Genomic DNA, 20,087 nt, shown 5'->3' on the forward strand with positions numbered 1-20,087 from the left:
CGAGCGCGATGATTGGCTGGTCAAGTATAGCCGTCCAATCACAGAACGGTTTATTGACTCTCCTCCCAACCCACGAACACTTGCATAAACAGCCCAGTGAGAGGGCAGGCAGCTAACAGGGGAGACCACACACAACTCAAAACCTTCGGGTTATCCTGTAAAAATGAGCAGAATCGCCGGGGTTCTGCGGCGTACGTTTGGAATAGTGCGCGAACACGTCGGGACGGATCATTTGGGGAATAAATATTACTCTGTCCCAGACCAGAAGACATGGACAGGTAAGTTAAGCCTTGTTGAGCTAAAATTAGCTAATGTGTTTAAAACCTTGATCCCCGCAGGTGAAGATAATGAAGATGGCTCCGAAAGCAGGGATTAAACTTAATTTAGATTTCGTCTGCCACTGACAGTCCTCTGTTTGTACAGGCCATGGTTGTTTTCTCCAAGACACGCCTACCTCTTATTCCCCAGTGTTTTTGTATAGCTAGCAACGGATACTGTACTCTGGTGGAAAAGAAGCTAGCTTTGTGTTTTATGTTATGTTACCACTCTCTTCTTCAATGTGCTGTTATGACTTTTACCCTTACCCTTTCACCCATGTAGTGTGAAAAGCTGGCCACTAGATGGAGCAACCACTTCAGTAAGAGCTTTCCCTCTTTTAGTGTTTTTAACAAGACTTCTCAGCTCACTGCAGGTGGGATCTTGCTCATTCTGGGGGCGGGGGGGCAAAGGCGATGGCAGCTCCACTGTCACCGGCCTTCAAAGAGGAAAGAGTCCTCCACTGTTGAAGATGAAATGATGACATGTCTGTGGTGAGGATTTAGAAGGAGGTCACATATCCCTACTGAGACATGGCAGTGCCACAGTATGTAATGCTCAAGCCAAGCAGCAGAAGTGTGTCATCGGGCTAATCCATGGTGCAACGCCAGTGGTGTCCTTCACACCATCCATGACTGTTAGAAAGCCAAGGACACGAATCGATGCTCAGGCTTTACTGTGAGTCCTTGTCCAGTTGTCCTCTCTTAAAGAAGTGTGTCTAGGACGGGGAGATGCTGAGGCCATTATGATGACTCATCTCAGCACGGAGAGTGGAGGTTTGGTGGCTTCCTGGCACAGGAGCCTTACTTCCCAGAAGGAGATACTGACTGTTGCATTGATTAGATGATAACAAAAACAAATTGTGGAAAATTCCTGCGATTTTTGTGTCATACACAGACCTGCACATACGCTTGTTTTGAGGGAAGCATAGTGTGTGTAAGTCACATCATTCCTACTTTAACTCGTTAGCAGAATCCAGGCCAGAAATCTCACTTTCCCTTCCCCTTAACAACATAAATCATCATCAGCAGGGGTCCTACCCAGACTATAGGCCGCGGGTCAGGGGTCACAGGTCCAAGAGCACGACCTTTGCCTGCTCCAGACATGATACTGCTGGTTAACCAGTCATGGATTCAGGCTTGTTAGTAACAAAGGGGTTATGCTTCATGATATTTGCCGAAGATATTACACCTTAGAGTCCACTTGAGTTTGATCGAATGATTGATCAGTTAATCAATTGCTATTTTGAGTAATTTTTTTTTCTCTTTAATTTCAGCCTTTTCTGCTTTAACCTTTTTGAAAGTTATTTATTTTCTGGTGTCTTTACTCTCTCTGACAGTTAAATGAGCATTTCTATTGGACAATAAATTAATTAATCAAGAAAATAATCCATAATGAAAATAATTGTTGCTTACAGCGCTATGACTCCCATCCCAGAAACCATATTTGTCTAATCTGAGAACTGCACAACACAGCAGTTATCTGGGAATAATCGTGTCCCATCTACATATGCTTTTGTTTGTCTCCCTCTCTTGGTGCCACGTTATATAAAGATTAAATCTTTCTCTGACTTTGCATAGGCTAAATAGAAATCTTACAGTGCATACAGTCAGCGGTCCTTTCCTCAGAGGACAAACCCAAGCTGTTTTGTGTTTTTGTTTTGCTGGAGAGGAACCGACCTCCAGCAGGCCGCGAGCCTGCTTTCTCTATCTGACTGAACTTGACTTTGAGCTTCACCTTTTCTCAGCAGTTTGCAGGGAAAACTTGCGCCCACCTCGTATTTATAATTCATTACAAGGCTGCTCCTCCACCCCTGGCTGTCAGACTATTCAAATGAGACATCACACAAGCCCATTTTCTAGCACGCTACAGGCTAGCGTATTCACTGTCCAATCACAGTGACTGACACTGTGCAGAGGCTAGTTGGCCTGTGGAAACACTGGCTCCGAACAAACACACTCATAAAGACCTAACAGGCACACAGACGCACACACACACACACACCGACTCATATACAGTCATAATAAACAAATAGAAATAAATGGAACGCACATTTGCCTCGCTCTCTTTTCTTCTGCCACTCTACCCGTCCAGCCTTGTGGAAATAAAGCAGATGCATTATTCAGTCCATATGTCTTGCTAAAGCGAGCTCTTTTTGATCTTAAACTGATAGGCCAAGCGTGGGCTCAGGGCCTTAAGGCATGGACCGCAGGGCTTTCCACTGCAGCGCAAGAGTAGTGGTTGAAGGAGGTGAGGAGTCTCTCTCCTCTTCCTCTCGCTCTCTTCCTGCCTACTTCGTGTATTCATTTGTCCATCCCTAGCGTTCGGTCTATCCCTCTCTACCTTTATCCATGCTTTGCTGCTCCCATTTTCTACCTCTCTCAGTCTGTTAACTTTAGAAAACTGGGGCGTAAGCAATTCCGCGTGTGGTCGGCTGTGTACGAGGTACGTTAATGGCTGCTAAGACAGAAAAATAAAAGCGAGCTACTCCTTTTCTTTTTTTGTGCGTGAATACGTCCTATCTTGTCTCAACAACTGTCCAGATTTCTCCTCAGGTTGACCTCTTTATTTGCCTCCAGTTAGTCCTTCCTTCCCTGGCGCCTCCCCTTCACCGCTGCCTCTTGATTTTCCTCCTTTGAAGCTCAGTCCAGTGAAGATTTCTATTCACAACAGAGGAGTTCAGCAGTGTGTGGAGGGCTAGACCCAGCAGAGAGCTTTCTATCCCCCTCTCCTCAGATGCTGCTGCACATCAAAATGAAAAGGCCTGAGTCTGAAGTACACGCCTAGAGAGGGAGAATGTCTGCCTCTGTCTCTGTCTTTAGAAAAGGTCCAGCTAAAAGAGGCCTACTGTGTGCTGCCGCCCCATAGAGAGAACTGCGCTATAGGCTGTGGAGCCCCAGTGATTGTTATCTATGGCAGGGCTACAAGAGAAAGCCACTGGCAATCTGGCCACTGGTCTTTAGAAGGTCTTTGCCTTGGTGTTGGCTCCATAGAGCTCAATAGAGAATCTATATTCTTCTCTCTTTCTGTATGCGTCTGTCCCCGAGGCCCCAGCTCTGCCTCACACTGCATGGGGCGCCGTGTCATGCTGCCCGGATGAAAGCAAAGCATTCTGCGGATGGGCTCATTCGTCTTGGGCAGTGGGCCTGCAGCTTTGACGCCTGCCTTCCCTCCCTTTATTTAGGAAGAGAGGCGCGCTGACATTATCGGCCGCTGCAGGCACATTTGAAAATAATTGCCTGTATGATTGCTATTTTTCTTACCTCTTTGAGGAGGTGTAGCCTTTGTCTTGGAATCAATGGCTGCTCAATACTGGACAGGGGAAAGGCAGTTTCCTTTCATGTCTCAGTGAAAAGGATGTATTTTTAGCGCTATTCATTTAAGCAGTGTGTGCCATGCAGTTTTAATCTATTGGTCCTCTCCACCGTGTGGAGAATGGAAGGGATTCAGAGGTTCTTCAGAGGTGTGCCACACTGTTGCAGAGAAAAGATGCATTGACTTGTCGTCCTATCACTATCCCTCTTCTCTTTGTCTATTATTTATTTGATTCCCCAGCTCTGTTCTATGAAGTGAAAAACTGAAAAGGCCTCAGTTCTGCTATTTCAGGATGGGTGACTCTGGGGACAGAGGGAGGAGGTGTGTGTGTGCGTCGTTGTGCCAGTGTGTTCATCTCCAATTGTGTACATGTTTGCGTGGCATCACGTCTACACACTGTGTGGTGTGTGTGTGTGTGTGAGTGTGCACGCACATTTGTATCTTCTTTGTGTTTTTTAAAAAAGGAAAAAAAAAAAAATTCTGCGATTGTGTGTTTTCTCTCCACTTCATGCCCAAACACACTTAACACAACAACAGATGGCTGTGTGTCATCAGAGCGTTGATTCAAGCCGCATATTTCCATGGAAAGAGTCGCAGCGGAGAGAGACGAGGGTCCAAATGGCTGTTTATTCTGCCACAAGTCATCCCCAGGGTGTGATGAAGGAAGGTCTATCCTACAGTAGGACACCAAGTCAGTGTTTACCATGGAACGGTTATGTCCGGAGCCGTTACAGTAAATCATGTTAATTGATCAGCGGCTTTGCTGTGCATGGGGTTTGAATGAAGGTTGTTTAATCATTATAGGGAAACCAAGTGGGTTTAACTCATCTTGCTGTATAGTGTTTGCCAAGTGTGTGTTTGTATGTGTACACGGTGGAACATCATGGAGTGGCTTAACTACTTCATTAAAAAGGCATTTGAAAAGATAGATGCTGAAAATGAGAAACAGGCACATTTATTTCTTATGGTGGAACATTACAAATGGGCCTAGCTCCAGTATCAGCAGTTTAAGCGTTTGCAGGTCTATTAAGCGCTGCGTAACCTACAAATTTTACATGAATGTGATTGTTTGTACCACCTCCAAACTGATTTGCAGTTTGGCGAGCATTTGCAGACAGTTAATGATTAATCAAATACTTTTTTTTTTTTTTTGCCATTTCGCCCGGACGTGATTCACTGTCCAATGCGTTCACGTCTCTCTCTGGTCAGATGGCCAGCGAGATGTTTTGACACCTCGGGGCTCCTTGTCTGTCAGAAACTCAGCCAGAAAGACTGACAGACAGACCGACACACATGCAGACATCTCCTGGAGCCCGCCGCTGCTTATTCAATTCAGAATATTTTAATAAAGCAGACAGGCAGAGAGAGAAATCAGGCTAGGGGTAAGGGAGGAAAGATAAGGCCGAGGGAGACTCACGGAGGGTGGAGAAGAAGGTGGGGTATAGAAAGTGAGTGACAAAGAACAAGGGGGATGCTGACATATGGGGTGAAATTATAGAGTGGGGGAAGAATGGAGAGAGTGAAAGTGAAAGGAGGGTTTCTGACAGAAAGAGGGTGAAATGAGTGGGTGGAACAGGCAGACAGATAGAGGGGGAGAGATAGAAGGTGGAGGTAGGTTAATGGAGAGAGAGAGTGGGGGGGAACTGGAGGTGCATTGGGAGGAAAAGGAAGGGGGTTGGATGAGAGTGATGGAGGTGAATAGAAAGGGGTGGACAGCTCGGTGTATGGACATCACAGGCTGCACGGGCCTCGGAGGAGCCGGGGAGGAAGGAGGGGTGTCCACACACACCGCTCCACAGCCTCACAAAGGACGCCGACTTCCTGGCTCGCCACGGACCTTTTCTATAACCCATCAGGGCAGGGAAGAGACTTCAAGAGGATGGGTGGTCTTAAGTGGAAGGGGGCTAAAGCATCCCTTCCACCCTCAAGTAAGCCCGCACTTGGTTAAAAGCAACACACAAGGGAAATCAGAGTATTCTTTCCAGCATGTTATTACTTTTATATGAATTATTCTCCTCTGTTCTGCCGTGAGTCGCTCAAGCCTCGGCGGGATCGACAGCAACAGGGACAAACAGAATGAGGGCTGAATTTAAAAAAAAATGTACAGCAGCAGCAGCAGGCCTACTTTACGCCTGTAAGCTCCTCCTCCCAGCAGGACTGATGCAAAACAACGGCTGGCCTTTTCCCTCTAAACCTCATCCCGCGTCACTAGGCTCAGGGCTAATGGGTAACCATGGTTACAGGCCTCACACATCCCCTCCATGTTTTTTTTTTTTTTTTTTTCCAGGGAAAGAGATTGGAGGGAGAGAGAGAAGGAGAGTCAGTATTGGTACCTGGTTGTCCTTGTATCACTGATGCTTATCGGATCACTCCATCTTCATAAAGCTGTCCATTACCATGCACGTGCTGGTCCCCACCGTCCCTCTGCAGCGCACAGCTCAGCTGGAGAGGAATAAACTGGGCTCAAACCAGGCTGATGGCCTTCGCTGTGTTCGGACAGCTTTTTGTTCCAACACAGCGTCAGGCCTTAAAGTCGCTGCTTCACCTCGCACAACCATGAAGCCTGAGACAGCTGCTCTCTCTGCTGTCTATTGAGAGGCAGAACTGGAGTAGGAGGGTTTACGGTGGTATACCGGAAATATGCCCTTGAAATAATATTGCAGGCTGTATCGCAATACACAATATATGTACTCTTCAAAAGCACTAACCAAAAGCCCAGGAAGGGACAACACTTAGCCATATCAGGACATCAACACATTATGTAGTCTCATATCGTGGTAGCAATATAATATTGATCTATCACCCAGCCCTGGTTGTAAGTGGTTCAATTAGAGCTGCATGATATGGCAAAAAAAAAGAAAGATATTGTTGTTATTTTGACAGATATTGCGATTATGATATGATCACTATCATTAGTGGGGATGATCATTTTTGCATCATAATTATCATTTTCACTGAGAAGCTATTAAAAATCATGCTGATGAGTCATTTGTCGGGGGTTCGAATCAGACAATCTGGAGAACAAGATTTGTAGCCCAGGGCATCTCTGCAGCACTGCCGTGCTTCATTATAAGGCTGTTTTGTCACTCATATGACCTTTATCAAACAATGGCAGCTTCTTGCTATTTGAACATTGCACTTTGCTGATATTTCGACGAATTGTGCGGCTGTAGGTGAAAGACAAGTGAACGCAGTGTTTCTCGGGATAGGTGTCAGTGTTGATGACGAGGAGCACCAGATACAGGTCCGCTAGTTGGGAGTCTGATGCAGAGTTCATTCTGTTTTGCTTTATCTGAGTTTTATTGGGCTCTCCATACCCGGATGTTGCCAATCCAAGAGTGTTCCCCTGACATCTTTGCATCTGTAATCAAAGACAGAGTGCACACCGCTAGAGAGACAGCCCAAGACACCCTGAATGACATTGTGGAGGTGAAAAACCTCTCAGGTCACCCCCCCAGCAGTACTCACCTGGGAGCTGATGTGTGAAGTTGGGGTGTGTATGTGTGTGTGTGTGTGTGTGTGTGTGTGTGTGTGTGTGTGTGTGTGTGTGTGTGTGTGTGTTGAAGCAGGTGATGGAGTTTAGCGGGGTGCGTTCAGGGTTCAAAGAGCAGCCCTCTGAGCGCATCACGTCTTATTCTAAGGAACGGGAAGGATAGGCGTACCTGCTGTTTGATTGGCTCTCGATCTGGCTGCCACGGCAACCCCTCACCCATCCTGCCTCCCCGTGTCTCCTCCCTTCCTCCCTCTTCCTCTCCCCTCCCCCTCCGGTTCCACAGCTAGGCTCACAGATGAGTCGCGCTCAGACAGGTGAGATGGCTCATGAATATTTATGCGTAGGGATTTCATTCCTCCTGCCGCTGGCCCCTCCCCCTCTCCAACGCCGCGCTGCGTTTGTCCTTCACGGTGAGAGGCAGCGTCCTCGCTCCTGTCCCTCAGGTTAATCTGCCTGCTCTGTAGCCAGTGCGCGCGCGTCTGTGCGTGTGTATGAGTGTGTGTATTTGACTGGTAAGTAGGTTTCCCCTAGTGAGTGATGAGAAGGCAGACCTGTCACAAGGGGGCCTGCTGAGATCGAGAGCTCCTAACACCTTTCATACATCTCTCTCTCTCTCTCTCGCTCTCTGTAGGGGAGAGGGAGGTTGCAGGTCTGATAGCTTACACCTATTTTGATGGCTGTCAGTGTCAGAGATTCTAAATTATGGACAATATGAAGCCAGTCAATCATCAGAAAAATGAAATAGTGGCTTTATAATTGACTGATCTTCATTATTTTTCAAGTAAAGATACAAAATATTTGCTGGGTTAAAATCCTCTTACTGAGACGATTTATTCACATTCTTCCATTTCATGTAAGGAAGACAACTTTGTGACACTCTACACCATTTTTTGCATCTTAGTAATACAATACAGTACACACAAGTGTTTGCCTATTGCTCGTGGCCCAACATTATGTTTCTGTTTTGGTCCATCCAGAAGAAAAAGTTGGCCAACCTTCATATAAATGGTTAGATGTCCTTTGTGTTTTTTTTTTGTTTGTTTTTTAATGCCCTTCCTATGTTTGCAAAGCTTTTAAACATCATAATAACGTACAATTTCTTCCTTTTTCTATTTTACAGCATTGTAAAAAAAAGCAACTTACCTTTTAGGTTTCTTTCAACTGTTGGCCACTTGAGCAACTCAGATTAGTTGATTAATCCGTAGAACTTTTTAATAACCATCATTAATACATGGTAAATTTATAGTTGATAAACTTTAGTTATAAGTTATTGCACTGTTTATAAACCATTTATTTAGCAATTGTTTACTGTAAAGTTGCAACTGATGTGTATTACTACTTTGACATACTTGATACATAGTTTTGAGGATTTTCTTCTTTGTTAACAGTGAAAAAACTATTAACTAAAGTTTAATTGACTATAAATTTACCATTATTTAATGATGGTTACTATAAAGTTGCCGATAAATCCATCATTCGTTTGAAAGACACTTAATTTCCAACTATTATGATAATTGGTTGATCCTTTTGGGTCATTTTTCAAGCTAAAATGTAAGAAATGTGATGTTCTAGTTTCCTAAATATGAGGATTTGCTGTTTTGCTTTGTCATTAATGACAGTAAATGAAGAGTCTTTGGGTTTTGGACTTGTGGTTGGACAAAAGAAGCCATTTGAAGATGTCACTTTGGGCTCTGGGAAATTGTGATGATTATTTTTTTAATTGGTCTGACAAAGTAAGCAATTTTAAGACATCGTTTTGAGCTCTGCTGATGGACTACATTTTAAATCAATTAAATTGAAAGTAGAATATATTGGTACTTGGTGGGTTGTTTGATTTGAACAATTTGAAAAACTTCTGTAGAATAATTGGCAATGACAGTAATCGTTAGTTGCAGGCGGCCCCTTAAGAAGAGACATCAGTATGCAAATACCATGCCAGGCCGGTCAATTCTGTTATGCTAGATTACATTAGGAGTGGGGCTATACGCAGTGATTATATTCTTATAAATAAACCCAACGTCCACAAGAAAGTTTGCTGTTTTACATTCTTAATGATGTGTATTTATTCTTTCCTTATTCTTGTATATGCTCCTGTGAGGTAATTAGATTTGTTTTATAGTATTTCTGCATTTCCTTTGAACTTTCGTTGCAGAATAGCATATAGCCTCGGCCTGTGTTTTATTTTTTTTCGCAGTTGTCCCAGATCAGATATTACCAAGAGAGCGAGATACCCCCCAATCAGACTGACAAGCCTCCTCCCAATGTGTATGTGGTGGGAGGATCAGCCGTGTTTCATAAATATATGTACATACTGTATTTGTTATTCAAATCCAAGGATAAAAGCCGTGGTGGAAGGGGTTTAGTCATGCTGCAAAAGCAACAAGACAAGAGGAGAGCCATGTTGGAGTGTGACAGAGAGCAGAGGGGGAGATGCAACCTAGCGGAGAGAGATAGAGACAGAAGAAGTGGGTGCCTCTCTCTATGCTTATTAGTTAGGCATTAGCTGCAGCTAAGCACATTGCTTGTGGGGACTGTGTCGTAATTGTGCCATTTCAGTGTGCTGCCACCCACACCCAATGCAAATATGGATAGGATCTGTTTATAATTAGCATACCTGTTAAATGTATTTGTTAGTATTGCCTGGAGAACACAGCCTTTTGTTTACCGGCAGTTGTTTTTGTTCTGCTATCGTGGGGTTTTTCGAGGAAACTGTTTCTCAGAAGACGTTTTAAGGCATACATGTAAACAAATGCTGGGGATCATAGAATGTACTTTACACACTGCCGGGCTAGTTTTGCAGATAAGGTGAGAGACTTGCAGTGTTTTGTTTTTTTTTCTCGTCAGACCTGGATATAAGAAAAGTAAAGCTGCAGAACTGGAGCCTGTGAGGCCCTATAGTGACAATCTAGTGGGAACCAAAGCAGAACCAAAGCAATACTAGCCTAATTAGCTGACCTGATTACTATATAGGCTGGATAAAGTATGGAAAGGAATCATCCTCATAAGGCATAATTACAGAACAGCATATGCGTGATTTCTTTTTTTTTTTCCAAGAAATAGAATAAAACGGAACATAAATACTTTTATGAAGAAGGCACAAGCAGAGGCTCCTCTCCACCACTTTTGAGTGCCATCATTCATCCATCGCCCTGCCATAGCTATCTGTCATGGCTGAAGTAAACATTAAGGCCATCAGTCTGCGGTGTGCATGGAGGTGCTTGCCTCCATTTGTCCATGTCCAGTCAGCTGCGGAGAAACGGTGATGGAATCCTGACAGATTGTCTGTGTTTTGGAGCGTGTTGTTTTCCTTGCCCATCCATTTCTCTCCTCCTAGCCATGTTTGCCATGCATCATCACTCTCTCTCTCTCTCTTCCTCTCTCTCTCTCTCCCTCTCTCCCTCTACCTCCTCCTTCCTTGCCTCATCATTTCTCAGAGGGGATGGGAGCGATGGATGGACATCCGGCTACCTGCGAGGAGAAACTATGGAAACGCAGCACCTGTTATTAGCTAGCGCTGTATGGAGCTCGGTAGCACCACACAAAGACACAACCGGCTCTTTTTTAATTCACTTGCTCTCTCTTATTCTGTTTCTATCTCCCTCCATTGTCCCCCCTTCCTCCCCTCCCTCCTCCTCCTCCTCTACCTCCGTCTCCATGTCATTGTGTGCCAGCCAAACTTGTCTAATCAGCAGATTCGACCAAAATAATTGGCGGTGGCCTTGCTGCTAGCGAGCGTCGTGCTGTATACAGATAGGGAAAGGAGCACTTAATATTCCGCGCAGCTCGTGCCTCTCCTGTTCTCTGTGATATCTGACCTCTTTTGTCTCCTGCTCGGCTTGATGTTGATTTTGGAGGGCATTGTTAGCCGGAGCGCTGTGATTGGAAGAGGTTGTCAGCGAGGGGGGCTGTGGTTGGTTGGGTTAAAGGGAGGCTGATTTGCATAAAGGCTTAGCCCAGATTTGGAGCCACTCAGCGAGATCTGAGGAGAAGGGCCCGAGGGCCACGAGGTAATCATCCATGGCCTGTCACAGTGCTGTCATCCCTCTGTGTATTTGTGTGTCTGTGCGTCTGTCTGCGTCTGTGCGTCTGTCTGACTGAGAGCATTGTGTCTGCGCCTTCTTTGTGTTTGTTTGTATTCCTTTGCGTTTTTCTATGCATCATTGTTGAGCATCTCCATCTCACTCACACTACCTCTCGCTGTCTGTTTTTTTTTTTTTTTCTTCCAGGGAGGGTCGTCCGTGCCAAGCGGATGGTAGAGACAGCCAATCCTACAGAATATGAATATATAGAAGGCAGCATACCGATGGAGTGGGACGGTAAGTCTGGACTGCACCATCACTGTTACTTTAAGTATCACTATCAGAGATAAATGACAATGTTAACAAAAGAGCTACCCGGCAGAGTACACAAAGTGCTGCACAAATATAACAAATTCATGGCAGCATCTATCGGGGCCTAGGCTAATCCATTGATTTTCTTTTTTTTTTTTTTATCATACTGCGAGATGGGGGTTGGGAAAAGCGTATTCATGAGTTATCAAAGACGCCTTCTGCTGGTGTTATACAACCGTACCATAAAATAGTGTTTCAAATTTCTTACAACTGGATACAAACTGTTCCCTCTGTCTCAGACTGGCTTTATCCACCTTAAACCCCTCATCCTGCTTCGCCCCATCCCTCATGCATTTTCATCAGGATGCAAATAAGAAAGGGATAAAAGAGGCCCAGAATCCCTGCGCTAGCTAGAGGAAGAGTTAGAAAATCTCTCCCTCCCGCTCTCTCTTTCTGGCTCCCTTTAACCTGCTCTGCTGTGCAGCCAGCTCAGCCAAAATAGAGCTCCTTAAAGAGCGAAAAAAAAAAAAGAAGAAGAAGAAGAGAGATGACAGACAGACACAGTTCTACTCAGGAGGAGAAAGAAGGACAGAGGTACTGATGGAGAATGACAGAGTGTGTACTTTCAAATCCGAAGATCAGAGCACATCCACACTTCCTCTTCTGAGACACAGCACTCAGTGGCCCTGCTCTGCTTAGACTAAAGCGCTATCGGTGTTTTGACTTCATCGTGTGTTGGATGTGTTACCATGCTGCATGTTTCCCTGTAGTTCGCTGGGTGAAATGAAACAAAACAAACCCAAAACCCTGGATACATTTTCCCAACCAGCGCGGTTACTCAGTAGGTGCACCGAGCTGCTGTAGTGCCCTGAAACTCAGTGATGCCATACCGAAGCTGCAGCCTTTAAATATGACTGCAGGTTTTGTTAGTGCAGCGTATGTTTGTGTGGGTGTTCTCACTCTCCTCTTTTTTCACCTCCTCTCTCCTACTCCTCCAGCATGGATCCGAGGCAGACGGAAGGAGCCCCCCTCCGTCGAGGTACGTCTACCCCCCCCTCCCCTCCCTCCCTCTCTCACTCTCTCTCTAGCCTCCCTGCTGTGCTGATGGTTGGACTCTGGGGGACTGGTTACAAGGGAGGCAAAGAAGCAAAGATGGAGAAGGAAAGGCTTTGATTTGTTTTTATCTTACAGTTTCGAACTGAATCCAGGAACTTTGGGGGACAGGTGTTAAAATAAACAGCAGCTGAAGTGCATTGATGGCGAGACGGCGAGCAAAGACAGCCTCTGAACAAGGGGCTCACTGACACCATGTCCTAGTTTACTTTCTTTTTTTCCGAGCAAAAGCCTGCATCTCGGCTTTTTTGTGTTTTATTTCTGGCAGTCTCCGAGATGGGAATGGTGAAGGAGTGCAGTTTTTCCCCTCGTGTACCTCTCACTGGGTTTATTGCTCTTTAAATGTGAGAATGCTGGAAATTATTTGGCCGACGAAATGTGGGTCTATAGGAAATCCCTTGGAAGGCCAATAACCAGGCACTCTTTCTATCTCTCTGTCCTCTCTCCCTGCCAGTGGCCAATGCCATCCCCTGCCTCCATTGCCAGAACATTCTCTTCCAATTTTCTGCCTTGCGTCTGCCCAATAGCTGCCATCGACAGCTGGACAGTGTTGATGTGGCCAAGGCTTCACTCCCAGCACATTACCCTACCCCTTGTCACGCTCCCTCTCTTCCCGGTCCAAGCCGACATAAATTGATTGGATTAAATCCTGTCATTAACAGGCTGGAAAAGCAGCTCAGTATGTTTGTCCCCCCCTCCTCAAAGTGGGGCTTTTTGGCCACAGCTCTCCCCTCTCTTTTCCAGTCCTTCAGTCCTGCCAGCACACAACAGCATTATGCCCAGTCCTTCCCTTTTTGGTTTCCCATGCTAGGGGGAGAGGCTAACATCACTGGACTCACTAGCTGTGGCTCAAGTGGGTAACTATTCCACTGGTGGACTTCGTTCAGCTTCTAATTGTTTCCATGAGTTGGAATGGTTGTTTATACTGCGAATGCCTCCTGCCATGTTAGTTTAACAACCCGTTCCAAGCACCACATTTTTAACCAGGGTTTATTGGACCAGTATTGGTTACCTGAACACGCTCGTTCTTTTTCTAGTAAATGCCCTTCTTCATACTCGACAGATAAACACATTTGTTCCTGGAAGCTGCCCAGTGCAACTTCATGTCTCCTCTGCTTTTGACTTGTGAGCAGTTGGCTTTTTGTGCTTTGCTCCAAGACAAAACAGAGGCTATTGATTAAAGGGGAGGAATTATTACTGGTTCAGTTTTTGCAGGAAAGTTCGGAGGTTCCAGTAAGTAATCTTGTAGTCGTACTCAATTTTCTCAAATCTTTAGGAAACTGCCACCTCAACATTTCCAACACCTCAGAACCTTGGTAGAAGATGTCTGGCAGTGCAGAGCAAATGACATTTAATTAAGTGAATTCGTCATACTGTTTATACTGTGGTAGGTGTCCCTTAAAGGCCCAATGTGCAGCATTTCGCTGTGAGGTTTTAAATTGCAACCAACTGAACACCTCTCGTCTCAACCTCACCTATAGTGGTCACTGAAAAAACGAAGGCCTCTCTAGCACCAGTGTTCAGTTTGTCTGTTCTGGGCTGTAGAAACATGGCGGTAAATTAATGAAAACACAACATCTCTTAGTTTCAGGCAGTAACACGCAATAGTAGGTGTTATTTTAGAAATGGGGTCTACTGGCTTCCAGCACAATCGAGCTCCACAGAGCCCCTTTAAATTACGTATAACAAGGTAGAGGACTTCCATGTCACTCACCCCTTAAGCCCAGTATTCATATACGGAGACTACAGCATATAATATCAGAGTATCTACAGGAATTCGGTTTCTCGAGGCTGTTCAAGCCTTTTTTGTGGACTTTCTGTCGGTGCCAACAAACTTGTAGCAAACACTGCTAGCCACTAGGCACCAGCCAATAGGGAAGCGTAGATTTTAGCAAAAACGTTAATTGTAAGTTAGTTGGTTGATCCAACCATCAATCTCCTGCCTCTTATCTGGGCACAGATCATGTTAATTGATTCATTATGTTACTATGAATTCTTGTTATATATATATAGCTTGGAAGTACTGACAAAAGGGTGATATGAGTGTCGATAAATTCAGATACTTAATGAATAATTCCAGGCCTTCCTACTGGTTTTCCATTTTTCTTTGACTGGTACGACCATTAAAATATAATATCATTCTATGTGGTATTAAAAAGGTCTTCAATTTAATTTTGTGAGCACTGCAGAAGCCCTGAATAGAAACGTATGTCCGCCTGTGTATTTTATAGGAGTTGCTGAAGAATGAGTCCTACAGGGAGCAGATCAAACTGAAGGCCAAGGAGGTGGAGGAAAGAGACCTGGCCCTACAGACCAAGGAGTACCAGGAAGGGCTGGTGGCCACTCCTGCAAAGACGTTGGCCAAGGGCCACGCATCCAGCACCAGCTTCGGGAAACAGGAGATCAGCGAGGACCCCTCCAGCTCTGGAGACACGTTCGAGCCTGGCTCCTGGATGCCCAATCCCAAGAAATAGACAGAGACATTCACATACACTCAGACTGCTATACAATGTGATATCTTTTAGAAAAGCCCTGCAATAAATACTACCAGTGTGAAACTGATATTCACTTTAAGTTGAAACTTTGAATTTAATGTTAGAAGAACCTTTCAGTTTAATGCAATCCAAGTCAACAACTGAGGAAGTATTTGGTTCAAGGCTGTTTTATTGGACAGTATTACATTATACAAGGGTTTCTATTTTTCCAGTCCCTCCGTGTATTATATACACAAGACAATAACCATCAGTCCTCTGGAAGCTGACCAGAAGAGACCACAATGAGTCAATGTAGCTGAAAGGTCTGTTTATAAACTGAAAATGGTTGTACTTCCAGGAGTCTATAAATACTCTGTGTCATGTTTAAGTGATAATGTAAAAAAGAATTTCAAATAAATTGTGACTATTTTAATTGAATAAACTGATACTGACTAAATGTTGTCACATTCAAGCTGATCAGAAGAACAGCGCTCCAGTATTCAGCTATAACCAAAGAAACTATGCAGTAATGTTAAATGTCCCTCAGTGATAAATAGGATTTGTTGAAGGAGCATGTGGAAAAGCATGTTTAATCATGAAATTCTGAAATCAGCTAGGATGGTGCCATGAAGCTGCAGTTACATGAAATAGTGTTAGTGTTTTTGTCTTTTTGATGGTGGTATGTGCTGCGAAATCAAATGAAGAACAGTCAAATTAATGAATAATGTTAGAGCGTATTGATCCCCAGTCAGAAGTTCTTTCACTTGAGGTCAGAGTGCAGTTGCTGAACAAAGTTCAGCAGGGTTTGATCATTGCTCAAAGAGAAGCGTGAAGTAGGATACTGCAGCTAGAACATGGTATCACTGCTCAGTGTGATTTTCGAAGAGATGAAAGTACGCTGAACCAAGGTATTAATAAAAACTTTAAGTGAAAGAAAAGGGGAAAGGAATATGCAGAAACCCGTATTTAAAATGTTCCAACTGATCCTTTACAAGTTCACAAGTGCCTAGAATCACCGTACCTTTATAAAAAGTATTCATGATCCCACGGGACTTTTGAATGTTTTATTATTTCACACTGAGTTACAGTGAATGTAATTAGTTTTTAGTACTAATAAACAAAAACGATGAACAAACTGAACAAAAATCTTTGCAAATAGATGAACATACGTTATATAAAACACAAAATAATTGCCTGCAGAGCAATAAAACCTGGCCAAAACAATCCTGGTTGACTCCCTTCAAGTCAATATTTAATGCCGCCTTTGGCAGCAAGTTGGTCTTTTACAGTTGTAAATAGTTTTTCTGTTTGACCTTCCTGTACGGCGAGGGATATTCAGCGCCTTAGATTTTGTCTTTTATCCTTCTTCTGTCTGTTAGGATGTTCCAGTCTTCATACTGTACTTTTGTTCTTTTAACAAACTGAATAACCAACCGTGCGAACGCAGAAGTATTTAACCTAACTTCACTTGTCACACCCTTATCGTTTTCTCTTTGACATTAGAGTCAGTGCATTGAAGCCTAATTACATGCTCACTGGTTCAGTGTCACAGGGGATGAATACTTTTTACACTGACTGTATTAAAAGCACTTGCTGCATTTCTTCCATTCTTATATTAAATCCACACAGAGGAAATTAGATTTTTCTTATCAACCATGAAAACTTTATTGATTAGAAAGTAGTATTTTGGATATTTTGAAAGTGACTCGAAAAAAGTTCCAGTATGCTCATTACATCGTCAATTCAGCAGAACATGGATGCTAACAATGGAATGCAAGGTGTTGCAACAGCTGCGCAATATTATCAGCGGATCTCTGTATAAAAAAATTATACAGATGACCACTGTGCTCTTGCTGACCAAAGTCCCACTGGGACGAGCTTCCTCCAGGCAGTACTGTCCGTCTCAGCACTGTTAACGCCTGTGGGGCCAGTGTCCCTCATCCAACCCCGGACATGAGGCGTTGTAGCCCTGTGCTGACAGTAGGGCTGGGACAAGGAAGGGCACCGTGTCATTATTTGGAATAAGGAGGGCTGCGAGCTTGGTGTTTGCTCCTCTTTTCTTATGCCCTCGTTCTACCCTCACAGGCTCAGTCTTTCTTGGTCCTCTTGGCCTTGGCTATGTTCTCCTGCCGTTTCTGCTTTTTCTTCTGTTCCCGGTCACGTGCCTCGATCATCTTGGCTAGTTTCCAGGACAGCAGTGCACTGGCAATGAAGAGAGGTGTGAGAGCCAGTATGACAGTGGTGAGGAAACCGTAGGGGTCTTTGGCAGCCCACTCCACCACATACTCTGCCCATGCCCGAACGTCAATCATCCTGTTCAGCGACGATGAGGCTCAGTCAAACCTGAGAAAGGATACCAGGAGAGGGATCAGTGAATATCCAGAGCAGTGTGATATGAAGAAAAAAAAAACAATTATAACAATAACGAAAGTCCCCTCTAACAATAATGATAATAGGAGTGGGTGTGTAGGTGTTAAGGATACATATTTCTACTTTCACAGTGTATGCAATTTCATAACCAACCTGTCAATAATATAGTCATAGTACATTTATGGTCCACCTGTTGTACCTGAGAAGCTGCTGATGCAGATGTGAGGCTGCTCTTTTATACCGTATATAATATAATACAATACATATGTGTTATATTATATAGCAAGCTGACAAAGGTACGTGAGGTTCTTCCACCTATTAATTACTTCTAAACTTGAACCATATACACAACCTTTCTGGATAATAAGCAAATACCAGTGTTTTCACAGGGTTTGTAGGAGGCTTAGATGCCTGTATTTGGCAACGATTTTGGTGTCTTCCACTGAGAAAATGTTAGTTTTTAAATAAAAGGTGCGATTTCAAATCATTTTACACCATTACTATTACCATATCTATGTACAAAAACTATATAACTATAATATAATAAATTATAAACACTCAAAAAGACCCAAACAACTTATAAAAAACAACCTAAGCCATATACTGCTAATAATGGTCGGGAAAACCCTGAACACCCAACAAGGTAACTTCTCACATTGATGCATATTAATAGTGATGCACAAAGAAGCAAGTTGATAAAGGTATGTGAGGTTCTTCCACATATTAATTAGTCCTAGCCTTGAAACATTTACATAACCTTTCTGGATAATTAGCAAATACCAGTATTTTCTATTTGTTTGTGGAAGGTTTAGGTACCCGTATTTGGCTGGGATCTGAAATCCTTTTAGACCATTATTATTAATATAGTATTATGTGTACAGAAGTTGGAATAGCTAGAGCACATAATAGATAATCAACACTCAATAAGCTTAATGATAAAACTTGCCAAAGAAGTTCATTGGGGAGTGACTTAAACCATTTAAGATGGTTTTGATTCTCTCCTTGTTCGTTTTACATTCACTTCAGGTGGTGACCAAATTAGTTTGGGTGTTGCACATAAGCCTTGTAATGGTAGGAAAATCCCTGAGTACTCAATGAAGTACTTTCTCATATTGATGCACATTTTTGCCTTTCATAACACTCTCTCTTTCACTTCCCTCGATTCCTATGTAGGTGAAGTGAAAATGACACAAAAACAAATCTTAAAAGAAAGAATCCAATAATATATATTTGCAACATCGCCCTCAATGGCCTAATTTACTCCTAGAGATATTAAAGAAAGCATTATTAATTATATATTACTACATATAGCAACTTTATAGGGTTAGGGTTATTTTGCTGTATTTGACAACACAGCAAAATCACTGAGAGTTGGCAAGGTGATATCAGATGTCCAATCCAAAATGATATTCTTCAGGATTTCTTGTTTTCAGTAAATCTATGTTGATGCCCATGACATTGGACTACATGGTGAGGGTCAGGTGGTGTTAAAAATAGGCAGTGAAATAGATATAGTAGTTGTTCTGTCATCCGGGTAATAGGGTGTCCAGTACTGAAGTTGTTGTCACTCATTCAAGAACTAGACATCTAACTTAAATAACTTTTAAGAGAACATTTGCAGCCATTACTGGAGTCATTGTGAGCTGTATTTCAAGCATTTAAGAGGTCAATCTGGAAACTCACCTGACTCAGTAACTAATCTGCTCAATGGGTCACAATATTGTCTCAACCAGCATTTCAATGTCAGATGAAACGCAATAAATATCTAGATATATGGTCACAAGTCCAGTGATTATAGTCACACATTAACTGACCTGGTATATAACCATAAAGATAGCTAGCAGGTACGTACCAAGTGGCCTGACTAATCATTTGACATAGCAAGCTTAGATTACATTTTGCTCGAGGTTTTCACTCCATAACCCATCGTTATCGCAATGTAACCCACTGGCCTCACTGCCATTAAAATTCGAGTCATGAATATGCTTTTATCAAGCCATTTAATGTGAGTTACTGCTATCTGAAACGGCCCCTCATAAAACTGCTAATGACCACCGGCTAACTAGCATCAACCCGAGTAGCAGCTAACGAGCATATGTTAGCTGTATTCAGAGAAAACCCGTTATAAACCATGTACTCTGGCTACAGCCTTGTACAAACAAGCTAAGAAAACAAATTTACATTGTCCGCCACTAAGATAAGGTCTGAATTTCTGAGATTTGGATGGGAGACTTATATTTTTACTGACGTTAGCAACGCTAGCTAACCCGCCCATCCATAACGGCCTAACTTTAAGTAGCCAGAGCACTGACTTTCGGCTAAACAGCGCGACAAAGATGAGTGTGCATGCGATTAAACAGCGATTACATAGTTTCATAATGATAAGTGGTGGTAAAAATGCATTAAATAAACTTACCAAAGTGCCGAGATTTATATACACGATAATAAGTACCAGCTCCTCCCTGTTTCAGGAAGTGGTGTGGACCCTTCTTAGTGCTTGCTCGTGATTGGACCTGACGTGTATTCTCAACCATGGGAAATGTAGTCTTTTAGCCTCACCCGTCAAAATACAGGGTAGGCTACTGAAATCCAAATAAAGCTCTCTTTTTGTGACTTTGGAAAGACTATTGCCTTTTTACTGACTATGGTTGCCCATTTTTGCTTGTCCTCTCTCCT

At 43.4% G+C, this 20,087-nt stretch overlaps 2 protein-coding genes across 2 annotated transcripts; one reads left to right on the top strand and one right to left on the bottom strand.

Moving 5' to 3' along the window:
• Positions 1–79: 79 nt before the first annotated feature.
• ndufaf2 (NADH:ubiquinone oxidoreductase complex assembly factor 2) lies at positions 80–15,498 on the top strand. Its single transcript, XM_084359273.1, has 4 exons — positions 80–278; positions 11,350–11,439; positions 12,453–12,493; positions 14,799–15,498. The coding sequence occupies exons 1-4, from the start codon at positions 164–166 to the stop codon at positions 15,039–15,041; spliced, it is 489 nt and encodes a 162-aa protein (XP_084215399.1). The 5' UTR covers positions 80–163; the 3' UTR covers positions 15,042–15,498.
• Positions 15,499–16,091: 593 nt separating this feature from the next.
• On the bottom strand, positions 16,092–19,934 carry smim15 (small integral membrane protein 15). The gene is made up of 2 exons (XM_084359274.1): positions 19,828–19,934; positions 16,092–17,384 (listed from the first exon to the last, which is right to left on the bottom strand). Exon 2 carries the CDS (start codon positions 17,351–17,353, stop codon positions 17,129–17,131), a length of 225 nt encoding a protein of 74 aa, XP_084215400.1. The 5' UTR covers positions 17,354–17,384; positions 19,828–19,934; the 3' UTR covers positions 16,092–17,128.
• Positions 19,935–20,087: the final 153 nt, after the last annotated feature.

The sequence above is a fragment of the Pagrus pagrus genome (genome assembly GCF_965226575.1).
Source record: "Pagrus pagrus genome assembly, chromosome: 8".
NCBI lineage: Eukaryota > Metazoa > Chordata > Actinopteri > Spariformes > Sparidae > Pagrus > Pagrus pagrus.

Coding starts and splice junctions, on each gene's coding strand:
- ndufaf2 (XM_084359273.1), top strand. CDS start 164: ATGAGCAGAATCGCCGGGGTTCTGCGGCGTACGTTTGGAATAGTGCGC. Junction 279..11,349: donor AGACCAGAAGACATGGACAG/GTAAGTTAAGCC, acceptor TTTTTCTTCCAG/GGAGGGTCGTCCGTGCCAAG. Junction 11,440..12,452: donor CATACCGATGGAGTGGGACG/GTAAGTCTGGAC, acceptor CTACTCCTCCAG/CATGGATCCGAGGCAGACGG.
- smim15 (XM_084359274.1), bottom strand. CDS start 17,353: ATGATTGACGTTCGGGCATGGGCAGAGTATGTGGTGGAGTGGGCTGCC.